Below are 15,011 nucleotides of genomic sequence, written 5' to 3'. Positions count from 1 at the left end.
TTCGATGTTAAGTCCTGCTTTGGTCAGAAGAACAAGAGAAAGAGCAAAGCAAACACTTGTTCCCTCCCTCATTGGTCTCCATGCCCCCTATTGGAGGCCAGATTAGCCTCACAAAATTCCTTTTCTCGCACATGCAGTGTCTGTTAGTGCCTTATATTATCAGGAGCTGGAATCTTTTCCATTTGTACTTCTGTGTTTCTGTTCAGATATCAAGGAAGCTGTTCCTCAGGCACACACTTTGTGTGATATTTGTTGTGTGTGCCCAGAGATTTGTCCTCTGGCAACCAGAGCACAGAGACATGTTCCTTCAGACAGAAGCGGTTCAGAAGTGATGGATGAGCCTCTGTCAGGGAAGGTTACAAGGCATAGTTAGAAAATGTGCATAGTTCAGGATTTCTTAAAGCAGCTACAAAATAGGGCCAGAAGAAAAGCAGCACCTTGATGTGAAAACCTTACTTGCAGCTTATAGTGCACAAGATCTCTCAAGAAGAAGTTGAAGGTCCCATGAGGAAGAAAGGGTTTCTCTGTGAAAACTTTGACAAATTAGGTGTATTCTCATGTGTGCAACTCAGCAGCTTCATAACAAAGGGTTATTAGGATGGTCGTGTCCAACTGAAGTACCTCAGCCAACCAGCTTAAAACTATTACCCAGGCTGTTTACTTGCTTTGCTTGGTTGCTTTGCTTGGTTGCTTTGCAGGCATAGAATGCAGCAGTACGGCATGGCATAAGTTTCTTCATCTTCTTCTATTTTTCTTTTTCTTTTTGTTTTTTTTAAATCAGGAGGCATCTCCATGAGCTAGATTGCCTTTGATTGTTAGCATGAAGGTTTACAAGTCAGAGGAAGATATTATTGACTGCATGTTTTAAAGTCATGGAATAACTTAGGTGGGATGGGATTTTAGGAGCCCAGAACAGGCCCATACTCAGGGACTTGTCCAGCCCAGTGTTGGTAAGCACCAAATTTCATCCTTTCCTGGGCAACTTGGTCACATGCTTGGAGATGAGTAATTAGTAGTCTTACCTCTAAGCCACAAACTGTTGTGGAGAGGTGAAAATACCTTCTTATGCAGACAGGTGTGATCCTGTGCAGGCATCACAGGAGAATGCAAACAGTGTTTCCTCCTGGATCTTCTCCCAGCATAGTCTCATTTAAATGCTGCCCAATAAAAATAGTTATTCGTAGTGGTGCAAGGAACATCAATGTGTTTGGCCTCTTAATGTAAACTTTATCAATAAATTTCCAATCATAATCCAAAACCCATCTGCTGTTGACATCATGATGCACCTAGAGCCTTACCAGAGTCTCAAAGATGGGCAGTTTTAAGCTCAGAAGATTATTGCACTTAGAGAAAATTTGAAGAAAAAAGGTCATTAAGACAAAAAGCTTGTTGAAATATTAACTCAGAGTGCATTGTATAATGCAGTTCCTGAGTTCTGCAGGGATTCCTTGGAGTTTTTGTAATACAAAGCAATAAAAAAGTTCTGAAGTAGGTATTTCCACCATTTTTCTGCATTTCCTCCACTGTGAATGAAATGTATGTTGTACTGCAGACTTTCCACTTCGGGTTTCTGTCTACATTCAAATCCTATTCAAACCTTAAGTAAAAGCAAAATCTTTTTGTACATTTTGTGCTACTCCCACCTTTGTCCTTTGTTTGCTTCAGCATTGTGATCAGCACAGAATCGTGCTGGATCTTGTGGAACAGTTGGATCCATAAAAACCTAAACAAAACTGAAAAAAAAATCCACAAAAAAAAATTAGTAGTAAGTTCTTATAATTTGCACACTCAATGGCTAAGATTTCAAGGAGTAATATAGCTAATACATTTTGACAATACATCACTGAGAAAGCTGATTTAGATTTAAGCCATGGTAGGGCTTAGCGTTTCCTTCTTTTCTAAAAGATCCTGAAAAATTACTAAAATCCAATCTGGATCTTTGGGCTTTATAATTATACGACAGGCAGATGTTAGAAAGCTCAGCAAATTTCACTTAATATGTTCCAGGATTTCATCAAGAACTGATTATACAGCGCTTTCTTCAGATCCTTTAGCACACTCCAGCTTCTTTTGTTGATTTCTATTGAGGGCTTTAAGGAGGAAAGCAATATTTTATATGGCCTTTCATCAGAAAGATGTGTTGAAGGCACGTGTCTTGTCTGTTGGTTTGTAGAGACTACTCTGGTAGCGTTATACTCTGGGGACAGTAAGAAATGATGGCATGGAAATGCTGCAAAGCCAAACTTGTCCCACATGCACTGTGTATGTTGTGCTTCATCCCAGTCCACAGTGAAAGTACAGGCAGCAACTAAGAGGTAGGAATCTGACTGGTGGAAAATGGCTGAGCTGCAACAAAGATAATAAGGGGACTGAAAGGAAGGAAGGAAGAATCCTTTTTTTGCTGCTGTTTGGAGAAAGACTCTTCATGCAGATTTCCATGCTGTTCAGAGGAGTCTGTGTTTGTGCTGAAGGAGGAAAAGATTGAAAAAGAGGCTTATTATATTGTCAGAGGCTTCTTGCTTCATTTCAATACCTTGAGCTGCTAGCTCACTGAGATATATGTATGGAAACTGTATGCTGTTCCTGGAGATCTGTTTTGTCTCTTTTTTTTCTTTTCTTTTCTAATTTGAGAAAAATATGGGTGCTTATTGAAGTGAGGAGATTGACGGTGTGTGCCACTGTCAGGCCCAGTGGAAGCATATGCTTTTGAAAGTTTCCACTTCCAGCCAGCATGCCTTAATCTTCCTTTGCAGTCGCTCGGGTATTCCGGGTTCCCATACTGTGCAGCTGTAATTACAAAGAGCTTTTTGGTGGTGGGGAAGCTTCTGAAGTTTGGGAGGGCCTGCCAGTTCAAAGGCACCCTGAAAGTGTAACGTCTATTCATTGCTTGTCTAATCTTCTGTCTTTTCCTCCTCCTTCCCATCATCTTTTTTCTCTTCCTGCTGCTTCCGCTACCCTTATGTTTCCTCTTGAATCTCTGCCTGGTTTCCTAATCATTTGAATTGCCCATCATTTGTACTACTTCGCAAGCAGATCGCAGATTGCTCCTTCAGCTTAGCCTCCTGTCTTTCTTCTGGGCTTGGTCGGGGTCTGATCCTACTGGAATTGCTCTCTGGCTTTCCCCACATGAACATCTTTACAGCTTTTACAGCTTATGGCTTTCTCAGGTTGCTTCAAACACAACTGCCCTGAGAATCAGAGGATCTGTCACGAGCAGTGTAACTGAGATGAAAGCTCATTAGTTCTACATGGCTGGCCCGGTGGCCCATGCAAGACCTAGGCCTGGAAAGTTTGAGCAAGTGTATAAACTTACAAGTGAGATCTTTGGGGCAAAGTCTGCAAAACTTATTCTTAATTTACTTCTTCTTATTCTTTCTTTTTTTTTAATTTAATGGAAGTATTCCCTAAACGAGAGTTCTGCATGCACAGTCACACTCCTGACCTTCAAGTAAATTGTTCTGAACTACGAGCAACAGTCTTAATATGAGTCATTTATAGAGGCAAAAAATCCAGTCATCCCTATTATATTCTGATTGTAACTTTGTCTGCTTTAGACTGGTGATCTCAGTAGCCAGTAGAGAATTTCTGAGATAATAACTGTCCATTTAATTGCTTTGAAATAAGTCTTTTGGTCTGTCTAGCAATTTCAAGCCACACTCTTATTTTTTCTGGATGTATTGCTTCACCAAAGATTTCTACAATCTTATCCTTCGCCAAAATTTGGACCTAAGAAGTGATTATAGAATTACAGATTATCAGCAGGGAATGGTAGTCTATGTATATTCTTTGGGAAGCCATGATATCATCAGGAATTAATTTGATTAGTCATGTTGGCAGAAGTGCAGGGGTAGCTTGTGCTGAGAGCAATGCTTGTGCAAGCTGATTGACTTCATTGCAATTGCCTGTGATGGAAAGTTCAGTTTGACCTATTTTCTTAAATTTTCCTTGAAGCCAGATGACTCTAACGTCTCTGAAGACCAAGCAGCCAGAGCACTATGTGTAGCTCAGTCCTTGAATGCTTGTGACAGGGAATGGAAAGTCTTAGACCGCTGGGATTTTGCGATAATCATGTCTATCCAACACACTGTAAAAAGGGATGGAGTTTCATGATATGTGAAGTGTTATATCTAGAAAGACTGAGTTTTTCTGCACATGCCTGAAGTTGATCACCCAAGATTTCTAGGCACTAGCAATTGCAAGTAGATTTTTTTTTCCAAGTGTTTCTCCCATCTTGAGACATGTACGATTCTAGAGAAAATAGTAAGAAAACCTAGTGATGTTCTGAAAGCTGTTGACTGTGACTAGCTGTACTGTGCTGTCTTTGTGTGCTGGAGTCTCCAGAAAAGGCTATTGCAAGTCGACAGTTTGTCACACGCAGTTTGATCAGTTCCACAATTTCAAATTGCTCCATTGCACATAGCAAATGCAGGGCTTGTGCTGTGTTTTCCATGTTACATTAAGCTAAACATTTGATCGTGTTGTTATGTAACAACTGTAATGCAAATCTCAGGAATCCTCCCATTGCCTTGTTTATTTCATTTTTTAGATGTAGTATTACTTGGAGCCAGCAGAACACAGGTGCCTTATTATTGTATCCGTAAGCAAAGGTATAAAACAAACCCATGATGTGAGAACCGTTCTGCCTGTTTGTCACCCAGAGCAGGCCAGTGTTGGCCTGCCTTTACTGTAAAGTCTTGGACTGCTCCTCTAGACCCTCGTCATTTTTGTGGCTAGGAGCATTTGTGACAATGTCATATCCAGCTTTTCCCCTAGGGGCTTGCTAGGCACGCACACACACAAATGTGCTCTCCCTTTTCCCCTCACTGAGCTTTTGTTAGCGTGCTGTGGGGGAACATAACCCTGTTAGGAGGGATAGATGCAGCCAGATACTTGACTGTGGGTTTGGTTCTATAGTGGTGCTGTTCTTTTTATGTTTTTCTGTGCATATATATAAGATGGCTCTGGTTTTGGCGGGAGGAAGGAGAAGATGCAGAAGTCTTTATTTATGAGCAGAAAGGAAGAGGTATTTTGGGGGTGGGAGGAGTGAAAATCCACAACATGTATTGGACTTGGTATTCTTCCTGTGTCAATCTGCTGCATGTTTAAGTCTTCAGGTCAGCAATTCTGCTGTGTTTTGGTGTGTGTTTTGATGTACAGCAATGTGAGCTGCTGAACTGGCCAGGCAGAACTAGATGCAGATTTCTCTTTTGTTTCAGTCTCAAAATTGCACCAAGGTTTTCAGAACTGCTTTTGTTGGCCTCGAGGTTGTAGCTGTATCTAAACTGGGAGCACAGAAGTGATGTGCAGTGACTTTGCTAGGGAGAACTTCCCCTGTAATTTCAGCATAAAGACTCTCTTCCTTTGATTGTCATCTAATGAGAATGAGTGATTGCTTGCCCAGCTGTTTTACAGATAGACTCCACACTGGCTCATTGTTGATGTTTGCCCTTAGCTTCCTCAGGCCTTTGTGAATTAATTACACATACATGTCTGGGTTTTTGTATGTGTGCACTGTTCAGCATTCAAATGGCAGCTCAGCAACTTCCCGTCTGTCCTGCGGGGTATGATGGCATCTTCCTTTCTATCCTTAGAAGCCCTTCACCATCAGCAGTGCTTCACACTTGCTGCAAACAGGTGTTTGTAAGCTTGTGTGTTTTATGTGTGTAACCTTTTCTGTTCATTTTTATCACACCATATGGTATCACACTGAAATAAAGCAGGGCTTCTCCTAAATATGGAGAAAGCTCCATTATGGAAAAGTGTGTGCACAAGACGTGGAAATTCCTGCAAGTAGAGCAAAAATGAGCCATGAGATGCTTCAGCAGCGCTGCTAAACACAGGATGGCCAAGACAGAGCACTTTCCTTCCTTTCTTCTCCCTTCAGTTTGTTTTTGTTTGTGCAGCACTCATCACCTGGCTCTCTGGGGCTTGTGACTGTGAGTAGTATGGGATTGTTGCTTAAGAATGTGTTTATAGCTGCAGAACTAAAAGGTCATATTCTATTTTGGCTTGCAGGAGTCTCAAGCTGATTCTCCCTCCTCCCTGCCCTCCTAGTTTTGCTGATGTGCCATGCAGTAAGCAGAAACACACAGAAATGCTGTCAGCCTTGCACCCTGGAGCTCCATCTTAGGCCAGATAATGCTGCACCAACTGCCTGGTGAGCAGCATGTCCAGTTTTGTCACAAGCAGGAGGACTCTCCACCTGACAACACTCCTTTGGCAAATGTTAGCTATCCTAAGGTGGACTTGGGGGATTTCTTCTCCATGAATAGATCATAGAATACCCTGAATTGAAAGGGACCCACCAAAGATCACCAAGTCCAACCCCTGGCTCCACACAAGACCATCCAAAATTCAGTGTCTGAGAATGTTGTTTAAACGCTCCTTGGACTCTAGCACTTGAGGCCCTGATCACTGCCCTGCGTAGCCTGTTCCAGGGCCTGAACACCCTCTGGTGATGAGCCTTTCCCTAACCCCCAGCAACCCCTCCCCTGACACAGCTCCATGCCATTCCCCCATGCCCTGTCACTGTCACACAGAGCAGAGCTCAGCGCTGCTCCTCCACTCCCCTCGTAAGGAGCTGCAGCCGCCATGAGGCCTCCCCTCAGCTCCTCTGCTCTGGGCTGAACAAACTCAGAGCACTTGGCTGCTCCCTGCATCTCATGCCGTCCAATATGTTGATGCTGCCAAAGGGGGTACAGTGTTAGTATCTGCCTGTTGCTATCACTTGATCAGATTGTACATATTTTCATCTTCTTTGCAAGCTGTGTGTAATATAACGTAGATGTATGCATTAATCACCAGAGCAGCTGGTAATTAGTTAATTTATTTTTTATCTCTTTTTTCATTTTCACTGGATTCACAGTACAGTAGGCAGAAGAAACAGGAAAGATATGGAAATATTTAGATAAAATTGCCAAATACAGAGGCATCCCTGCAAAAACATCACTGTCTAAATAGACAGTAAAACAAGTGAATCATGATGTTTTGGTTAGAAAGGCTAAACTGCTTAGAAAAAGCAATCTTTCCTTGTTAGACTTGGGTTTGTGTAGCATTTTGAACTTGTAGCCACCAGGACACCACACTTAGCTCTTCAGCGTGACACTCAAGGAAGATGTGGCTGTGAGGCTTCCACATGATTTCTGATGTCCATTTATTTGTTCTGGAAGCAGAATGGAACCTGTTCTGCCTGCAAGAAGCCCCCATGGTTTGGCTGAAAAGCTTAGTGAGGATTTGAGATGTGTCCTTACTGGCACTGGCTGAACAATGACACTGTTTGGAGAACTAAGTAACAAAAAATCTTCTTTTCTGAGGAGTAGAAAATTGACTGTTCTTGGGTGACCAGTTCCAGTATCCTGTTTTGCTTCTCACATATTATTTGAGAGCATGGTGGCCCAAGAAAGATTCAACCAGGGGATTTGAGGCAAGTGAGTCATGTTGCAGGAGAAACAGCGTGGAACTTGAAAGATTTTGGTGTGGATATGAATCCTTCTCTCAGTAGCTGTCTGTTTGAAGGGGATGCTCCTCTATGGACATTGAAAATGGCACTTTTCTTAATGGGAAAGGCTGAGGTAGGAGGAAGATCGCACACATGGTTTCCCAAGGCTATACAAGAAATGAATTTGGACTGGGAATAAAACTCAAGTTTGTTGATTTACTGACTTCCTCTTCATTGATTTTGGTGTCCACTGTGCAATAAAATTATGCCAGCGTTTGCAGCCATATACTGAGGCAGTGGAAGAGTTATTAAGCTTCTTTTTTTTTTTTTTTTTAACTTATCTTTAAAGACAAGACAAAGCAAGTCCTTTTCTGCAGGAATATTGTAGTATGTTCATTCTACATTATTTGTCCTGGAACTGATTAGCAGCAGCAGCTTTCACCATAATTACGCAGATCATAATTAAACATATTTTTGTTTTATGAGCTGTGTGAAATTCAGATTCTCTGTAAGACAGCTCTTAGGAATGAAGGCAATTTGCATGTTGTAGCAAAGTGCATGTTATAAGAGATGTACTGGCAGATGGCTCCAGGACTTGTTTGCATTTAAAATACATAGCACCTGCAAGAAAAAATGCACTGACCTTTCTCTGTGATAATTTTGGGTTCATATCCACATGGAATTGATGAATATGATGCCATGAAGGAGTTGTTTAATTCCTAAAATGTCCCCAAACAGCCGGGCTCTTGCAGTCTCCTGCGATCTGCTTGTGAAAGCTCAGTCCATTCCTGTAAACACTCGGTTGTTGTCCCACTGTACCATAGACCTGTGAACCTGGACCAAATTGCTTAAGACTTTTAGGAGTAAACACGTAATCTTATTCATCTCTACATGAAGATAGAGAAGGAGGCTGCTCCCATTCATCTCTAAAAGCTGTTTGAGGACAGGAGATAGTGATGGTGTCACTAAAAAAACAGACGGTTTTACATACCAAAACTGTTTACAGATCTGAGGTGTATTTTACAGTTTCAGAATAAAAAGAATTGAAAGAGAAGGACTAAAACACTTGAAAGAAAATCCAAGGATTTTTGAAAATAAAGCATTAAGTTCAAACTGAGTGAACCATTCACACTTAGCCTAATGGAAAGTTTTTGTTTCCTTCTGAAGAGCAGTATTTGAATAGTTTTTGTTCCTTCCCTGTCATATGCAAATACTTTCAGAGCACCTTGCAGTGTGATTTCATAGAATTTGTCTGAGAAACAGAAATATTGATATGGCTGCTCTTTAGCAAAGGAGCTGAGATGTCAAGACAATGTGAGTAATTTGCCCAAGGTCACAGAAGGAGACTACAAAAAACTGATGGACTGACCCAGTTTTCATGCCCCGAGTCCTACCCTGTTCCTTAAGCACATTGCCTCTGAAAACCAGCTTAGCTGGTATCCAGCTCTGCTGAACATATCACTGTAGTTTCCTTTCCTAAAACAGGTGAGGCACAGCACCCCAGTAATGCCCAGAAGACAGCATTTCCAAAATGCAGGGAAGCTGATGTTAGAATTTGCATTCCTTTCCTGATGCATTTCTCTAGCACAGCAGTACTGGATGCCCATGAGAGGTAGCACTGAATTCCGAGGAAGTTCAGGAGGTGAATTCTGGCTGGCCATGTCTTCTGCTTACCTAATTATTTTCTGAATCACGGGTGTTCTCAAAGGCAATAATTAAGTTAGAGGGGAATCCACTGTGAGTGAGCAAACTGCTGTGTGACTGGTAGGGGATCAGATTGTTCTCAGCTTTTTCTTTCCAAACATAGAATTGAGCAAACACTGTCTCAGCATCAAACATTCAAAGGGACAGCTTGTCAGAGCATTAACTTGCAGCTACATGAGATGCACATTTTAGGAATTCATCTGCTTGCTCCTCAGTAGTGCTGCATTTCCTGTTCTCCTCACACTTATATATGAAACTGGTGAGAATTTTAGATGAGCAACCATGCAAAATCAAGTCCTTCAGGGCAATGCTTAACCTGAGGCAACTGACTCCATTCAACATGAGCCTAACCATAGCACAGTGTGCAGGATGCTTTGCATGGCTTAGTGAACGGCATGAAGCCCTCACAGCACCTCGTCTCATTTGTGAGAGCTGCTGAGAAGAGTGAAGGCTCGCAGTTCTTGCTGTGTGACATCTCAAGGCTTCAGCTCCCTGTAGTGCCAGGTGAGAAGTTGGACCCGCATCAGAATGACGCAGAACAAGTAGGTCAGTGGTTTCATTGCATGCATCTTGTGTGTGTGTGTGTGTGTGTGCATTTGAGAAAATGGAAAAGCAGGCACTGAATCCTTAAGTTTCTGCTCCATCTTTTAGGCAGAATTCTCACTGCCTGCTTCACATGCAGCTGAGGAGGATGAGAGCCATTGTAACCTCTTGTTAGAGAAAATGTGGCAACAAGGTGTGAAAAGAGCAAAGAATTGTGGAATTAGTTGATTTCTTCTAGCATGGAAGAAAGGCTAAAAATAAGGGGAATGGTGTTGTTTTGCCTTGTTTTGCCTGCCCCAATTGCACTCTCTGCTCTGTGCTTGCCAAACAGATAGCTTGCTGAAGACTTAAAGCAACAGTACTCATATTATACTGTAACAACTACCAGAATAGCTGAGGTTACCATCTCTTTGGGCTTTCCTCCCCAAAGCCTGCATGAAGCAGGCATTCTGTCCCTTGCGTCCTGCCCCCTCATCCTTGAGTCACAGGCTCTTTCCTGAGCTTCAGCTTCAACAGGATGGGCAGCTCAGGCTGTTTGCTCTGCTATGGAAAGAGGGCATGCTTTGGGGCATGTGGGCAGCGGGTGATCAGGAAGGCATCTGATCAGAGGTTACAGTTCCCTTCAGGCTGCGTGAACCATGAAAGCACCCAGACATGAGTGCATGCACCTGAGGCTGTCTGGCTGCTCCTTGGGCAGCTGTGTCTTGGGCTAGAGGCAAAGAAAGGGGTGTACATGATGAGCTCTGAAGAAATCCAAACCCTGCCTGCTGCTCAATCTCAGTGTGAGGGAGAGCGGTCCTGTTCAGATGTCCTCAGGCAGTGCCAGCTGCTGTCAATAGCTGTCACTGCAAGCCACACACAGGACAGGAGCAGGCAGAGGCTCTCCTCTGGCTTTAAAAAAGAAGCAAGCAAGGAGAAAAAGCAGAAAGGATTTGGAGGAGAGTAGCTGGCTGCAGCACCCAGGCCCGCCAAAGCCTTGTGCAGGGCTGGGGGGCACAGCCCTCTGCCAGCTGGCAGGCTGGCTCTAGGTGTATAAAATATTGATAACTGTGGAACGGGCTGCACTAGTGCCCATGCATCCTGCCTGGAGACCTGGGGAGGGGCTGCTAGAGCAGGAGACAGGGAACGGGAGGAGGGGAGTGAAGGGAGGATGCTCACAGCGTGGGGGGTGCAGGGGGACACAGAGCATCCTCCAGCCCAGCCCGGCCGGATTGGTGGAGCAGCAGGGTCGTGGGGGGCAGCCGAGCTGGGGAGTGCTGCCGTCTGCCGCCGTCCGCCTCCCCTCTCCCCTAGCCCTCCCCGTGATCCCTGTGGCGTGTGGCAGATGAACACCAAGGCAAGAGCGAGCGGATGGCGGCTTGCACGCGCGCCAGGCAGCCTGGGATGCTGGCTTTTCCTTCTCCTGGCAGCGGGCAGGGCTCTGTTTCAGGCATGAGCGGAGAGAAACCTAAAAAGAAAGCTTTCTATCTAGTGAGGATGAAGCCACTGAAGGAGCCCGCCACTAACAACAATGTCTCGTTCGTGCTACACTGTCACATAGGCAAGGAGATCAAACACATTTGCAGCAACTGCAGTCGCGGGGAGGAAGCCCGTGACGGTGAGTGCGGAGATGCTGTGGGTGTAGAGGCGAGCAGGAGCGTGTGTGCTGGCATGGGCTGCGCGTGTGTGCTTGTGTGCGCTCCGCTCACAGCCTGGGATCGTGGCGTGCCCTGCACAGAGCCCGGGAAAGCAGGAGAGCGAGCGCGGGAGGAACGCACTGGGCATCGATTCAGCGTGTCGATCAGAGGAGTGCCAGTAGGGACAGGTCCCCTAATTTGCCACAGAAGCTTTGTGCTAGCAGTTAAAGAGCCAACTTCTTTTTTTTCTTTTTTTTTTCCCCAGTTGCTATAGAAATTGCTGTGTGTATTGATTCTGTTTTGTTACCATTCCCTTGAATTTTAGATTGGGGTTTCTGCCTTGATACATCAACTTTTTCCTCATCGTGCTGCAGTAGAGTTTGCTTGACTCAACTCAGTGTTTGGAAGGACTGCTTTGCATGGAATCCGGCTAGCATGATTTTCACCATGCTGTCAAACGCGTGGGGAAAATCGTATTTTTATTGGAGTTAATACAGTGTTCTTCATCAGACAACTGTTCTCATCCCTTCCCCCTCTCCTTTTGGGACTGAACAAAATCTCCAGAGTGTATTCAGAGAGTGACGGTATAATCGATCACAGGTGTTGCTAGAGGTACGTATGTGCTTTTTATGGTTTTGTGAATGCAAATATTTGAAGTCAACGATGACAAATTATTTGGATTTTGCCAAAGTCAGCAATTAGGTGAAGCTGAGAACTAAAAGAAGGATAAAAGCATTCAGGCAAAAACCAGCCTTACAGATGTTACCTACATTCCTGTTCGATGTTGTATTACTTTGTCTTGCTGTGTGGTTTTTCATGTTACTTGGGATCGAAGGCGCTTGCTTTAGAGCTCCCTAACTGATGAAGTAGGCGGATCTCGTATTCTGAAGGTCAGGGAAAGGCTTTTTGGTGAGAAATGTGAATATTAAATTATTATTTTCTGAGCTGAGGCTTCTCAGCAGTTGTTGGCACTTCATTTTTCAGTTTTTGTATCTGAAAGTGATTGTTATATATTTTATTTAACCAAATCTGGCATGAATTGCTTAGTGCAAAAGAAGGAAATCTTTTGGGATCTAATTGTCTGTTGTCAACTATAGGTTTACAGTTTAATTAAGCGACCGTGGTTTTGCTCATGTCTCTTCAGGATCAGCATTAAGATAGTTTTCTTGGATTAAACCACAGCTAAAGCAGAACAAAATTGCTTTCAGTGTAAAGGGCGAAAACACCCTGGGAAGCCTGGAAACCCACAGTGGGTTAAGCACTCTTACTGCCTATGCCACTACAGCAGAAGGAAGAATCTGATGAATGCTACACAAAATGTTGAGTATTTTCTTTCCTCTTATGTGCTGCTGGTGACAGTAAGCACCACAGATACTAAATGAAGAGCCATGCACAGCAGCAGCAGGTACTTCATGCTGTTAGCATGGATTATTTATCCTTAAAAGCAAATGAAGCCATTTATTAAGAATAAGCTCTCCTAGATTAATTGAATTGACCTGAAAGTCGACTGCATCTATGTCTTTTGCTGTTTTTTTTCCTATTTTTTGCAACCCTTTAGTTTAAATCTTAGCACAGTAAGAAAGGAGCATTGCTTTCCTCCTTTTTAATGGAATACGTATGTGCATGGATGCTTACAAACAGACTAATAGATGTACATTTAAGAACTTTACTTCCTTTTTTTTTTGTTTGATTGTTTAGCTTCAAACTGTTAGGTAATCTGAGGGGAGAGCATGCCTCCTGGAAAGCAATAATCCAGCAACCCCAGAGAGACAAAGAATAGGGCATGGAGGCTTCCAGAGCATCTCATCCACCCATCTCCACCTCCTCATTCTATGGGGTAGGATTTCATTCACCTTCATGCAAATGACTTTCATGGTCATCATTTTAAAAGGATGTAATAACAATACAACCTCACTGCTTTCCCTCCCACCAGCATACACAGCTGTGAGTTTCTATTAGAAAGTAAGGAAATTGTAGTCTCAGGTTTGCTGGCTCGACTCTAACTTAATCATTTTTCAGGCTGGTATCTCCCTGGTTCGTACCAGGGAGACCTTGGAAGTTTGGAGGGAAAGGATTATCTATGAACTGAAATTATGATGTGATTGTGGTATCAGCAAGAAAGATAACGGGTATCAGGTAAAAACCTGTATGGAAAAGCCTGTAGGGATATCTTGGTGTCCATGAAGTTGTACAGCCTGAAGATACCAAAAGTGGGGGCAGCTTAGTTCTTCCTACTAACAAAAATGCACACCTTTTTCCTTCATTGCCAACTTCACCCTCCTATCCAAACCTTTAGATAGGTTTCAGGCCTGCAGCTATGTTTAATAGACCAGGTTGTAGCTCCTACAACCTGAGCAATTATTCCATTTGTTGGTACTGCATACAAAGACAAGGATTCAGTCCTTGTATAGGCAAGCCAGTGGGGTACTATTGATTTAATGCTGAAATACCTTCCGAATCTAGTTGTGAATGCGGGATTCTAGTCATGATTTTACTCTGCTTTCTCGGCACTGACAAAACTGGGGAAGGAAAATTCATATTGAAAAAGACGAAATCATTCTAAGGCCACTAACCTATCTAGCAAAAGGCACGAGATGAGAGCACAAGAGATAGCAGTGCACCCAAAGGAAACGCTGGAGACAGGTGCTGAGTCCTGTGGTATCTTCAAAGGGAGGTCATTTAATTTGGAGAGAAGTTGCTGAAGGAATTTGGACATGGAGATGGACTCCCTGAAGTAAGGATGAAGGGACAGTGTGGATGCAACATTTTGATGAGGTAAAAAATGAGAAGGGGAAAGCTCAGAGAGGAGCTGGAGGTTACAAGCATGCAGATGGAAATGGGAAATGTTTTAGCCGTCATACTGAAAGTCACAGTTGCATTTAATGACAAATTCGTCAGAAAATAGAAAACAGAGAGAAGTGTACTGAAAACTTTGGTGAGCAGAAATGGCATTGCAGCAGAAGTTCCCCCTTCTGAGGGAAGAATGAGGTGTTTGGTTTCATCCTGTGAAGTCTGAGCGGCTGTAGAATATCCAGGGCAGAATGTCAGCAAGGCAGTCAGACATGGTAGGCTGAACTGAGAGGGAGAGGTCATATGTACAAAGGCATGAGACACCCCAAGGAATAGAAGAGCAATCTGCACTAAGCTCTGAATCCTGCTGGAGTGCTGGGAGGGAAATGCTGGGAGAAGCTGGGTGAGGAGTTACGAAGTCCCAAGATGGGCAAGAACTGGGAGGACAAAAGAAGTGGAGGTATTTTGAAACTACCACAGGTATTGAGGGGGATGAAAATGCTGTCTGAATGTAAACATGGGAAGGTGGATTATAAGCTTCTAGACAACTAGCTTCTAGCCTGAACTAGAAGAGATCCAGATGCACTGAGTGTGTGCGATGCTAACCATCTCCTGGTATGTACAAAGTACTTCTAAATGTACTGTGATTTCAGAGGCCTCTGGGAGGGCTGTGGTGCTGCCGGGCCACTGAAGGTGACATGCTTATGAGCAAGAGAAGAGTAGTTATGGGGACAAAGAAAGGGAGAACACAGTGGCTGGATTTTTCATACACTGAGTTTGAATCTTGGCCTCTTGGAGATGTCTGAGCCTGGTTCTCAATCACTGTTTAGATACATCTCTTCTTTACTGCAGTGAGAAAACTGTTGAGAGTAGAAAGTACCCTGAAAAGATATGAGTAAGTAAAGTGGGTTACTACTGGT

General features: G+C 43.5%; 1 protein-coding gene across 3 annotated transcripts in view; it reads left to right on the top strand.

The window, feature by feature from the left end:
* The window catches only part of PHACTR1 (phosphatase and actin regulator 1), a 262,086-nt gene that overhangs the window by 110,516 nt on the left and 136,559 nt on the right, over nucleotides 1-15,011 (top strand). Inside the window, exon 1 of one of the 3 annotated variants that reach the window (XM_010708344.3) lies at nucleotides 10,914-11,282. The exons of 1 other annotated variant lie outside the window; for it this stretch is intronic. In XM_010708344.3, coding sequence (XP_010706646.1) covers nucleotides 11,036-11,282 — 247 coding nt within the window. In that variant the 5' untranslated portion in view covers nucleotides 10,914-11,035. Of the gene's footprint in view, nucleotides 1-10,913; nucleotides 11,283-11,588; nucleotides 11,914-15,011 lie in introns of those variants that run through there. One more of the 3 variants, XM_010708348.3, reaches the window with a different exon arrangement.

The sequence above is a fragment of the Meleagris gallopavo genome, chromosome 3 (genome assembly GCF_000146605.3).
Source record: "Meleagris gallopavo isolate NT-WF06-2002-E0010 breed Aviagen turkey brand Nicholas breeding stock chromosome 3, Turkey_5.1, whole genome shotgun sequence".
In the NCBI taxonomy this organism is placed as follows: domain Eukaryota; kingdom Metazoa; phylum Chordata; class Aves; order Galliformes; family Phasianidae; genus Meleagris; species Meleagris gallopavo.
This window is presented reverse-complemented; position numbering and strand designations above follow the sequence as displayed.